This window comes from Spea bombifrons, chromosome 3 (assembly GCF_027358695.1).
Source record: "Spea bombifrons isolate aSpeBom1 chromosome 3, aSpeBom1.2.pri, whole genome shotgun sequence".
Lineage (NCBI taxonomy): Eukaryota > Metazoa > Chordata > Amphibia > Anura > Pelobatidae > Spea > Spea bombifrons.
In genome coordinates this window covers 103,840,157-103,852,774 of record NC_071089.1, presented here as the reverse complement: position 1 = coordinate 103,852,774, position 12,618 = coordinate 103,840,157, and the positions used below count along the sequence as shown (strand labels likewise).

The 12,618-nt window shown below is 40.4% G+C and overlaps 1 protein-coding gene across 2 annotated transcripts; it reads left to right on the top strand.

The window, feature by feature from the left end:
- Positions 1 to 420: 420 nt before the first annotated feature.
- On the top strand, positions 421 to 12,311 carry AMOTL2 (angiomotin like 2). Of its 2 annotated transcripts, XM_053458915.1 has the most exons (10): positions 421 to 552; positions 2,441 to 3,259; positions 4,632 to 4,785; positions 5,638 to 5,782; positions 6,155 to 6,247; positions 7,656 to 7,951; positions 8,047 to 8,342; positions 8,995 to 9,185; positions 9,295 to 9,447; positions 11,013 to 12,311. In XM_053458915.1, the coding sequence occupies exons 2-10, from the start codon at positions 2,571 to 2,573 to the stop codon at positions 11,063 to 11,065; spliced, it is 2,070 nt and encodes a 689-aa protein (XP_053314890.1). In that variant the 5' UTR covers positions 421 to 552; positions 2,441 to 2,570; the 3' UTR covers positions 11,066 to 12,311. The 2 variants fall into 2 exon arrangements, with proteins under 2 accessions (XP_053314890.1, XP_053314891.1); XM_053458916.1 differs by lacking the exon at positions 6,155 to 6,247.
- Positions 12,312 to 12,618: the final 307 nt, after the last annotated feature.

Genomic DNA, 12,618 nt, shown 5'->3' with positions numbered 1-12,618 from the left:
TTAAATCATCCTTAAATATTCTAAAACCGCTAACACCACTACGGAATATGATGGCGCTATTTAAAAAATAAACAATAAAGCAGCCCACAGCTAATTATGAAATCTTCTTCAGTGTTGTAACTTGTGTACAGGACAGTGGATTTCATATTAATTATAATTTCATTAGCATGCTCTGTTCAGCTGCAGGAACCGTAAAGCCTTTATCTTACACATGAACCCCCGCCGCCGGCTTTCACCTGCCCCGGCCGGGTACTAGTGTGCCCCTAGCGGTCTCATCCTGCCAGTGCAGCTCCTGGACAGAGTGAGGGCGGAGAGCTGAATGCAGAAAGGGGGAGGAGAGAGAGGCGGGGCGGGAGAAAGGTTATGTGTGGTTAGCGCTCATCCCAGGGGGAGCATGAAACTCTCACATTCCTGACATAGCGAAGTTATAGAGGCAGTCGGGCAGCGAGACTGCGGGAGAGACAGTCCGCTCAGCGATCTCACACTGCAAGCAGCGAGCTCCGTGCTAAGGATACTGACTAAGCCTGCTGCCCTCACATCTGCTATGGTCTGGTGAGTGTCCGCTCTCACTGCACAGTGCTGGGTACACCAGCGTAACCCAGTGTCAGCGCAGCGCTTATATATTTGCCATATAATATAGTGATGTGCCTTGTTCTGTGTCTGTGTACACACATTGTGGCACGTACGTGTGCACTGCATTATGTCTATTGTGTGTTACACACAGTGTGCGGCATGGGCTGGAAATGCTTTGTGACTATGCGCTCATTATATAGATATATTGATCGAGATATATAATAATTTTATATATATGTATATATATATATATACACAAACATTATATAGATGTGTAATATTCATGTAAGATAAATACAGTATAATAGTTATAATTATTATATTTATATATATATATATATATATATATATATATATATATGTGTGTATGTTATACACACTCACTGTATGATTTGTTTCATTGTGTATGTTATGTATTATTATTTGTCTCTGTGACCAGTACATAAAGTCCATGCTTTAAATGTATATATTTTTATTATATTTAATGGAGGAATGATGCGCGTAGCTCTGAATATACACAGGAATCTTTGTCTTTGTGATGATCAGTGAATCATTATTGTGTTTTATTTATTGAAGGAATGAATACATTGATACATTGTGTCGGGTATTAACACACAGGCAGGGGTTTCAGGTTGTGTTGTTGCACTGTACTGGGTGACGCGGTATTAAGGACATGTAAGGGACACGGGCTGTATGTGCTATTGGGACATAGTGCTTCTGCATTGTTTACAGTGTCAGTAAAGGGTTAATCACAATGCATTCCTCGCGGGGTAGATAAGCGGGGGCTGCAGGTGTTTGGTCACCCTAGCAATGGCTTAGGAATCCACACACTATTTCAGTTTATTGTTCTTGGTTTGAAAACAGGCATTTGGAAGGTTGTGGCAGGGCCGCAATTCACAAAGAATGTCAGTTGCAACACAAAAGCTCCAGTGATGTCACTTCTTAGCTATGTATAAGGTTATGTGGTTTACGAGGGTAGGAAAGACTCGTTTATTTCCCATGTTCCATGTATGTAGACGTAAAGCGCGATACGCTCCAGCATGTAGGTAGGACATAGAAGTGGGTCTAGCCATCATGATGCCAAGTGGGCACTCAGCCCGCAAACCCCCGAGCCGACAATGTCCTCGTATAAATAGTCCCGTACTTTGGGGGGGTCTTTTCGCTGTTTAGCAGACCTGAACACACTGCGCTGGCTTTGACTGTTCACCTTAAACTAGAGGAGATCTGGAATTCGAGAGGAATGCCAAGAAATGAAGGGAGCGAAGCCAGCAGGGGGGCATACCAGAGATACTGGGCTTTAGCCGAATAAGAAAGAGAGGGAGAATTCCTTTCTTCTACCCTTCTCTCTCTCCAGCCTCTGGTCTCAGAGTCCAAATCTGAGTGATAGCTTCAGCATTTCGAAACATTCCACATAACAGGACGGAGAAGGTTGGCGTTATTGAACAAGTTGCTAATATACTTTTTTTAATAAAAGTGTTTTTTGGGTTTTTGGTTTTTTTTGAAGAACCACAAGAATTTAACACTAAGGTCAGTCCTTTTGGTATGCAGGTCAAAATCATCAGAGACAATTAGAATCCCGCTGGGTTCTGCATTCCGGCCTCCAGCAATGTCCTAGGAAGTCTCTGATGTTATCTATTGACATGTATGTTACAACAAATGTACTTTTGTGTGCTTTAACCTGGCTTTTTATCTTTTCTGAGAAGACTCCTACTATATGCATTTGAATGGAATGTTTTGAGTTTTTTCAGGGAGATTTTTTTTCTAGAAGAACATTGCCATATTTAGTATACAGAATATATATATATATATATGTACACTAATACTGTCACTTTGAATATATTTCAAACATTTTCTTTCTTTTCTGCAGGCTTTGGCAACAGTTCCGTAGGTCAAGATAACTTTTGGGGAACGGATTATACGTTGTTTTTTTTTTTTTAAGGAAAACATTTTATCAGTCTTAATTTTTTTGTGGTGGGATTTTCTTGGTGTGAGCAAGGATGAGGACAGCAGAGGACTCGTCTGGAACAGTTCTGCATCGCCTGATTCAGGAGCAGCTCAGATATGGCAATCTCAGCGAGAACCGCACATTATTAGCCATCCAGCAACAGGCTTTGCGAGGTGGAGGTGGCAATGGTAGTCCCAGGTCATCTATTGAGAGCCTTGAACAAGAGGAAATGCAAATGGCTCCTTCAGCAAGGCAAGAACCACAAGGTCAGGAACATCACACTGACCATTTCTACTTGGAAAACCCCATGTACAAAGCGCATGAACTTCAACATAAGGGCGAGGAGCTTCCAACTTATGAAGAAGCCAAGGCTGCTCTTTCTCAGTACTATGCAGCTCAGAACAGCCAGCAGTTGGAGCATGGTGCTCACCGACAGGACCAGTCACTCAAGGAGCTTAAGCATGGTCACGTTAGGTCTTTGAGTGAGCGTCTGCTGCAGATGTCTCTGGAACGTAATGGTGCCAAGCCGCAAAACCTCATGAGCTCCTCTCATAGCTTCCCTCAGCTCTCGAGGCACTACCAGCTATCAGTAGCGCATGGCCAATATGATGGCGTTAACTATAGATCAGCTCCTCCTGAGTACCCAAACTACAGCCATCCTGAACAGAATGTTAATGGGTACGTTCCAGAACAAAGGCACTATTCTGAGAATCTTCCTCTGTACCACCAGTCCGACATCCGGTGAGTTTAATTTGGAGATGCATATTGGTTGGAATGTTCCACTGGTTTAGTAGCTTTGCGTTGTGTATTTGGGATGGTGGGCTTTGCTTTCAGGCCTTTACTGGTAGGAATACTTCATATTATGTGCTATGTTTTTGTTTCTTAAACAATTTTTATTCTCTTAAACATTTATTGTTGGTTTTATAAACTCTCCTCGCTCTGATATAAAAACAGGCAGGAACTGGGGGGGCAGCTCTGACATTTAAAACAGGCAGGAAGACATCATTAGCATTGTTGACTGCAGCCTAGCATCGGTGCATGGAGAATAGAGAATATATGTGTTATATTCACGTAGTAAAACAATATTAATTGCGTCATCAAATAAAGAAACAATCCCTTTAACGCCGTCGTCTCTGGCATGTAGGATTTCTAGCACAATAAACACTGGGCTGGTGGGGTCTCTACTATTCTTTATTGTTCAGACAGGAAGAGATAAAAGGAGACAGGAAGTTGCTGCATTTGGAAGGATAGCAGATAATAGCTATGGACCAGGCCCGGCCTCACAATGAAAGAATTTGCCCTCTTGTTAAATTCTAAAGTCCTTTTGGCAGCAAAAGGTTTTAGGACGACCAGCGGAAATACCAAGTCCATTGTAACGGCCATTTTGAATTCCTAGAGTTCCAACTATTGGCCAAAGAAAGGAAGATCTATTATTCAGACTTTAGTCTGAAACATTACATTTTTACAGCCCTCACCCTTCCTTCCAGGCATTCGTATATAGATTCGACATTGCAATGGTATTTTCAAAACAGTCTTTACAGCTCCGGTCTAAATATTCTTTATCTGAACCTTTTGTACTTTCAATCTCGTCATCTATTTATGGTGTTTTATATCTTCAAGTAACAGAAGAAGCTAAAAGTGTTGAGTTACGCTTTCCATTATGGACATTGCCTAAATGTATACGTATAGAATGCGGTTGGTAAACGATATTGACTGAGCCATTTTAGAAAGAAGTGTCATTTTTGGGAGAGGGGATTTCTGTGGGAATTGTGCCATAACGTAGTTTGTACAAGACTGTGCAAGTCAGTCCTAAAGCTGGAGATTTGGTTTTTCGAGTTCTGGCTGAACCTTCCAAAGGTAGTGAATGGGTGTGATCAACCATAACTCTGCATATTATATCCCCACAAATACGTCATTGCAGACCTTTTCAAAATGAACTAGTATATACACATAATGTATGGATATATTCGCTTGATAATTGATTTTAAAGTTATTTGTTACACGCAGGCAGAACGGAATATATGTTTAGGAAATAAATGTAACTTTTTGATAAATGCTAGCTCTGTTTTAGGAAAGCTTATTTACCATATATCTGTATTTATAATTCCTACAGGCCAATGCAGGATCAGAACCTCAACTATGGTCCCATGACATCGTATAATAGAGCTGAAACACATATGGCTCAGATGGATGCTCTTCTGCGAGAAAACGAAAAGTTACGAAGGGAGCTTGAGAGTTACAGCGAGAAAGCTGTCAAAATCCAGAAGGTATGATTTATAATGATATAGCCTAATATTGTCCAATTAGCTGAGGAAGGCATTCTTGTCTGTTTGGCAACAACAATGTTAAAATGTATCCGTATCAAACAGTGTGAATTGCCCTTCAGCTGCTGTTTCTGTGTAGAACAGCCCCTAAAGCCATTACCCTACTTCCATGGACTCAACAACAAACAGGTCTTTGTGGCCGTCTACCCAGCTGGCCGTGGAGGGTAGGGGGAGACTTAGGGTGTCTACCCCTTTGTTTTGTTTTGTCATCCAAAACCCTTTCACTTTCTTCAGCCCACCGCCCCCTTCTGTATCTTCTCCCCTTTAACAGCTGCAAGAGATCCCTGCACAATGGGGCAGCCATGAGCCATTTGTTCGAGGCACACGTAGAGTTGAGGGCTGCTGACAGTTGCTTGAATTTTATGTTCTGCTTGAGCTGACCTGATGAGGCATAAATGAGCCATTGTGTGTGGATGAAAAGGTGCCTGTGTTTGGAAGGCTTCAGCTGTAAAGAGAAAGGAAGGGGGGGTCCAGCCCCTTAGCAAATGTGTAATCCAGACAGGCAGGTGGCATAAAATCGACAAGAATAATTACTGGGTTTTTTTTACATAATTTTTTTTTAAAATTGGTCATTGGCATTCTTTTGCGTCTAGGAATGTGGTTATTTCTGAAGCCAAAATGTGTTAGTTGTTACATGAGGCTTCTTATAAAAATATATTCCAGACTCAGTATTTTATAGTTATAAATAGTAAATCCTTGCTTCTTCAATACGACACAAAAGATTTTATGTTCTTTAACTTATTACCTTTTAGTTTAATTTGGATATTGGTTATTGACGTGTCTACTTATTTTTAGTTGGAAACAGAAATCCAACGCATCTCTGAAGCCTATGAAAGTCTCATGAAGGCATCGTGCAAGCGCGAGTCCCTTGAGAGCGCCATGAGGACCAAAATGGAAGGAGAGATGAGAAGAATGCAGGACTTCAACCGGGATCTAAGAGGTAAGGGAACTAACAAAAAAAGGAATTTCGACATGGTACTGCAGTGTGTAACCTGTCAATCACCATTAGCTCCCTACAATGGATATTAGGCTTTACCGACTAGACAAAGCATCAAGACCTTAAAGAGCCACATACAAAGAAAGGCTAACAATAGTACTAAAGGAGAGACAAAGAACCTCTTAGAAGTCCTTACAAAGCTGATTAGCCTTTATGTCTAGTCTATGTGTTTTTGCTTAAATCTCTATAAACATTGGTGTTCACTTTTGACATTAAGGGCTAGTTTTAACTCTAAATAGTGATGTCACATTTAGTGCCAAATTGTTTTGTTGTTTCCCTTTTGACTTACTGGTTTTCCATTATTTCTTTCTATAGAGCGGTTAGAGTCGGCTAACAAACAGTTGGCGCTTAAGAGTTTAGAGCAAAGAGAAGACAGCCAAGGAGCCGTATCTAAGCTGATCGCTCAATGTAAGTTCTTCCATCACTTTGTGTGCATATTAAACTTGGCCAGTTTACTGCCTGCCAGAAAAAATCCAAAAACTTCAATGTATTATTTCAAATGGTGTCTTTAAATAAATGCTAATGAAACTTGCTGAAGCACAAAAGCCACAGGTACAGACACCCCTGCTCAAAGGGAACATACTGAGCAGTGAGCTCTATATTAGAATAGGCTTTGATGTACATATAAATACATTTGCAGCATGGGGTATCTTGTAACATTCAGTTGTACAAACACAGAGTTCATGTCTTTGCCGAAATGGCATTGTTGTATTTTTTTGTGTGTTTGGAAGCCTACCTGCCGTTAAAAGAAGAATGCAATAGAAATTTCCCAACCCAAAACAACGTGTCTTTTTTTTTTTTTTTTTTTTTATATGGCCAATTTGCCATGTGAGCTTCCGCTTCAAACTTGTTATTCCGTTAAGGAATTTTTGGTTAAAGTATGTCTGGCTGCATTAGAATTGCAAACCCACCTTTAAAGTATACAGAATCGGAGTTTGTTAAACGTTTTTGCTTCTTCCTTAAGAAAAACATTGAGTTGCTCGGGCAAACAAACTTCAATGTGATCTGAATTCTTGGAATTCCAGTGGCTGATCTTTCCCCACCCCCTACTCTGCAAACATGTAAAATCACCCAGCCATCCTGTGTTTAATGGGTTAACAGGATGTGGCTTGGGAATAAGAATGTGCTTTCCAACAGCTACCCAAGAAACGCAAATTTAAGCATGCATTTTAATACTGTTTACAGTGCCGTCTAATTGATGTAATCAGTTAAATCAAAAGGCTGTGAAGTGTGAGATAGATGGGTACTAACTTTAACTGCCCTTATAAAAGAGTGCAGGGTATTCCTTTAGACTTGCAAAATAAATATTATTTCAAAGGGACACTCCAGCCATCATATGCACTTTAACCTTGAGGTTGAGAATGCTATGATCAAGAACTGGTCTATCTAGGACATACATCCTGTAGCTGTCATCTCTCTGCCATCAGACAGTTCCAAGCCTGAGAACCTATGTGTTTGCTTAGCCTTCTCATGGAACGTTGCAGAAACTGTCAAGTTTACCTGATAGTCTGACTCTGAAGTATTCCCTTTGTTCTGTTCAAACAAATTACCATCCCCTTCATACAGCCCTGCATTTCCATGGTTACTGATCTGGTTTACTCGTAATTGATTCAGTGTTTTCCATCTACCTACTGAACACAACCATCTGGGACTTCTGAATTCAAGGCCACTACCAAAGCCTTGGCAGAAGACCCAGTATAGTAGTTTTATGGTTTAGTGATCAACATAGAATTACAGAAGTAGAATGTACTCCAACAATCAAGCCTAGTTTCATCACAATTCTCTAAATTAAATGCTTTGATTTTTTTCAATACAGGTCGTGAACAACAACAGCAGAGGGAGAAACTAGAAAGAGAGGTCAGCCTTCTGCGCAGTGCCAATGAGGACCAGCGTCGAAGAGCAGAGCTGCTCGAACAAGCTCTGAGCAACGCACAGGCAAGAGCAGCGCGCAACGAAGATGAGCTAAGGAAGAAACGGGCATATGTGGAAAAGGTGGAGAGGTTACAACAAGCTTTAAGTCAACTCCAGGCTGCCTGTGAGAAGAGGGAGCAACTTGAGCTCCGTCTACGAACACGACTGGAGCAGGAACTGAAGATATTAAGGTCTCAGCAGGTAAGGGACATTTGAGAGGACTATTATGTTGATCACGGACTGATTAAGCAATGCAGAGGAACAGGTTTTACATCAATCTTGTTTTTTCAAAACAGAGGCAACCAATGGCACAGAGTGGAAACCTTTCCCCAGAACTCTCTGTCTCCGTACTCTCTGAACAGCTGCGGGAGAAGGAAGAGCGGATACTGGCTCTTGAGGCCGACATGACCAAGTGGGAACAGAAGTATCTTGAGGAACGCACTATGCGCCAGTTCGCAATGGATGCAGCCGCTACTGCTGCTGCCCAACGTGACACAACGATCATCAACCACTCACCTCGTCACTCACCAAACAATAGTTTCAATGAGGACTTACTGATGGTCAGCCACAGGCACCAAGAGATGGAAAATAGGTAAGGATCAGACTGCTTATATCCAACAATATTTGTATCCTGTAAGTGCTTCTACATTAGATGTCTTCAAGACCATCAGCTACTACATTGTTCAGGTTCTCCATTGTACTGTTTATCATTTTTTAGCAAATTGTAAAGGAAGACTTATTTTTTCTGGTTTTTACCCAAGATCTTTTATGAGTTTTCCAACATGTGTGATTTATAGCAAATAAAAATAAGTAGTATAACCACAATAGTTAAAAATAAAAAAAAATAACAATGTTTAACAGGTTACATCTCCAGTAACTTTTTCTCATGCTCGTGTACATGTTGAGACAGAACGACGGCTTTGCTCATTGTTTGATTGACACAAAAATAATATTCCCAAGGGATGAGAAATGAGATCTTGGCAGATCTCCTTCTGCTTGTTCAGAGCACCAAAATATTCAGAAATTAACTCCTTTGATGTCTGTTTATTTGTATAAATTCCAAATGGTAGGCTTGTCTAGTTATAGTAAAGCATTATATAGAAGCTGTTGCGTTTGATGTTTTAGACCCCCCCCCCCCATGTCCACGCATCTGCATTATACTTATCCATATAGTGGTTTGTTTGCTCTGGCTTCTCAAGTCCATTAGCTGATTGATCTTTTCATGTACTTATTTTCTTTTCTAGAATCAAAGCTCTCCATGCTCAAATATTGGAGAAAGATGCAGTGATCAAGGTTCTACAGCAAAGGAAACCTCACCAAGGCCCTCTCCGACCTGCCAAATCTGTTCCTTCTATTTTCACGCTTTCCACGATAAGCCAAAATCCAGCCTCAACTGAACAAGCAACCAACACCACCACCACCGCTGGTACAACTAGTAAGTGCTCCAGATATTAGATAATCTGTCTCTGAGCCATAATGATTTTCATTTCTACAAGGAACGTTGAACACAATCCATTCTTACATAGGGTCTTCTTTTTTTGTAGCCTTTAAATCAAATGAACAGTTATCCTGCGTGGCCCTTGTGCCTGTTCACTCCAAACACGGGAGTAAAGATGGGTGCACCCAAACAGAGTGCGGAGCACAGCAAACAACGTTACCCGAAAACCTTGGTGAAAGAAACACAGCACCTTCAATCGGTGAGTCCCATTGATTAATACATTTATAACAGAGATGTGGCCCCCCCTAAGTGATGAAAAGACTAGACAATTCTTTACTTTGCATTGAGTATGTATCTGCAAAGACCATCATCACAAGTCTGACCACTGATCTTTTTCGGCTGTTCTGTCTAATGAATGGTAGTATTTTATTAGAAGAGCTTTTTCTTGGGTCTAATATCTAACCGGGGACAATTTCTGTAGAAGCTGCACTCCCCTCCCCCAGACTGAGCCCTGGCCGAGCCCTGCATAGCTGAAAGCTTTCTCCTCTCACAATCCCTGCCAAGGCTTGGCCTCCCTTGGTGATGACTAATCCCAATGAATGTCAGCTATGCAGCTGGGAACAGAATGCAGGTGTGAGGCCAAAAGACTGGAGGAGGGGGGGAGTGAAGCTGATGTTTGATAGGGGGGAAAAATGCCTGAAAAACCCCATCTAGAATCAGCCTCCACAGAGCCCAGATTTCCAGCGGCTTGTGCTGTAAGGATTCTTTCCAGCAATACTAAAGAATCCCAGTTATCACTACAACAACGCAAGAGTAGTCATTTTGTTACATATATCAAAAGCCTTCTGGTTTCTGTGAATAGCCCAGTAATCCCCGTGTCGGTGTGATGGTACATGTGATACTGTCCCCCCGGCTCTGTGCATCACACCTTGTGCGCTCTGCTAACTCAGCCTCGGAGTTGTAACCTCACCACTTGTTTTGCTCTGCTAAGACGCTATGTATCTGCTGGCCATCCAAAGCCACAGGCATGTATGGAATGCCCTCCCTTTAAAACTTACACCCCCTCATGCATTGAGGCAGGCGATCAAAATAGGCCAGCGTGACCCATCGTTTAAAATATTCTGACCCTACAGCCCAAAAGAGCACACAACTGCCCAGGATGTGTCACATTGTGTTGGTGACACAAACTATTCTTCACAGAACTATAGAACCCGATGTCCCATCTTGTCTGCCCATTTTCCTTCCCACTTTACGCATTCGATCTTGGTTTTGTTGTGTGTTTGTTTTAGCATTCTATTCATCCCAGACATTTTTGCCAGCCCACAATAAAAATATCCCATGTCCATGCTTATTATGGCTTCCACTTTGTAGTGAGAATCTTTGCCATTGATCACCTTGGCTTCCTCATCACTTACATACTTAATCATAAGCTGGATCGAGAGTGAATCAGCTGTGATGCAGCTATTGTGTGAATTTCGGTGCCTTTTCCAGTGATGCAGCCAATTTATGCAGAATATTCAGTGAATGCGAATGAATATTACTTTTTTTCTATGTTGGCATCTCGGATATTAAAGAATGTATAGCTTACATGTGAAATGGGAATGTGGTGGATTTTATACCTACCCTGTCATGTAAAGTTCATACAAATGGTATGTCTGATATTAACTTCAGGTTTTAAGGAATAAAATGACTAAATATATTTAAATTTTTATTAACTTTAAGAAAAAAAAAACAACTGGCTTACAACATAGGCATTTTGTTTTGTATATATCCTGCTTTCGTGATAACTTTTCTAATAATCTCAATTTATTTTATCTCTTACAGAAACATCAAGCATAAATTCCAACATTTCGGAAATGGTAGAGATTCTTATCTAAGTTTCCACTCACTGGATTATTGTCCAAAGCAGAAGGTTTTGATTTTTTTTTTTTGCTCAACTGGCGAATTTGACATAGCTGTGGTTGAAATAATGGCTACAAGCAAAGAATCCAGTCCTTATGCAGCAATGTGTTTTTGAGCTGGAGATAGACATTCGGAGCTGCGATTTGCGGCATCGAGGGGCTGAAATAGTATTGTCCACCGGCCTGGACTTTGACTGAGAAGCTCTTGTTTAAGACCATCAAGCACATGGGACAGCTGATACCCAAATTCAGCTCGCCTTTTATTCAGGTCTACCCATAACCGATATGGAAGCAGGAAGTACTTTAATATTTGATTTGGAACGTCAGACGCCCCTTCCTTTTGCTGCTAAATAAAAACTGCAAAGAAAAACGTGTGGAAGAGGTTAAAAGTTACCAGATGCATGTCCCAAGTATTTTTCTTGTAAATATTTCTGTGTTCATTTTTATAATTCTGTGTCTCCGTATTTATGTAGCTGAGATATATCCAGACTTTCCTGTCGATAATGGTTAAGTCTCACAAGGGCATTTGTACATTACAGGCCCTTTGGCTGCCTCGTGTATTAAGCTCTTAGAGTTTTTCATGTCTTAGTGAAAGTTCGGTATTTCCTGAGAGCCATATCAGTAGAAAAAGGAAAAAAAAAAAAAAAAAAAAAAGAACCGAATATTCGATTGCAACTCCCACCCAAACATTGTTATTTTGTATTTATTTTATATTCTCTCCTTTTTGCTCTTCACGCTCTTATTTAGCTGCTGTTGCAGGTCAACGGCGGTTACATCTTCAAATGGATACTTGTACGTTGTTTACAAAATTTAAATCAACTAAATATTGCATTACGTTAATACAAAAAACTTTTTTTTTTTAAAAAAAAAACAAGAAAAAACGTTCCTTGTTTCCCTAATCCTAATCATGACAGAGGGGTTTGTGGTGTCTTCCCTCTGACAAATGAAAGGGTTACAAATATAATATATATTTTTGGTATTTTTATTTCTACATCTCTGCGCTGTGAAAGTCTGAGTTGTATTCCAAAGATGTATGAATCTGATTTTTTTTTTTTTTTGTGAGTGAATTTAAGTTATCGAAAGTATTTAAAAAATGTAAGCGTGGCTGTTTTTATTAATATTATTCTGCTATATTATATGCTGCCTGGATGCCACCTGGTCCTGCTGTTGCAGTCCAGACTGTTGTTATTTTAAATACAAAAATAAATTTGAGATAAAAATATATTTGAGTGATGATCGTCTTTACTACATTTATGGGTTGGATTGTGATGTTTAATACCATATGACCTCCTTGTAGGGTTTCACATGAATAAACGCTACACATTCAACCAGACAGTCCATTACATTCTCCCACTATCTTTTTTTACATTTTTGTTCAGGCTGGATCAGTAAACATCCAAACTATTATATAGTTGCTTAAACAAAGTTGGCTGGATCCGCTGTGATGTCAAATAGCAACTCCTGAAGATTCAAGAAGCCTTGAAAACCTGCACTTTAATGCATTCAAGTTAGCCAATATATATATATAT

Bases quoted from the DNA above. Each gene is read 5' to 3' on its own strand.
- AMOTL2 (XM_053458915.1), top strand. From the start codon at position 2,571: ATGAGGACAGCAGAGGACTCGTCTGGAACAGTTCTGCATCGCCTGATT. The intron at 4,786-5,637 runs GTATGATTTATA...ACTTATTTTTAG, and splicing joins AAGCTGTCAAAATCCAGAAG to TTGGAAACAGAAATCCAACG. The intron at 9,448-11,012 runs GTGAGTCCCATT...TATCTCTTACAG, and splicing joins AAACACAGCACCTTCAATCG to AAACATCAAGCATAAATTCC.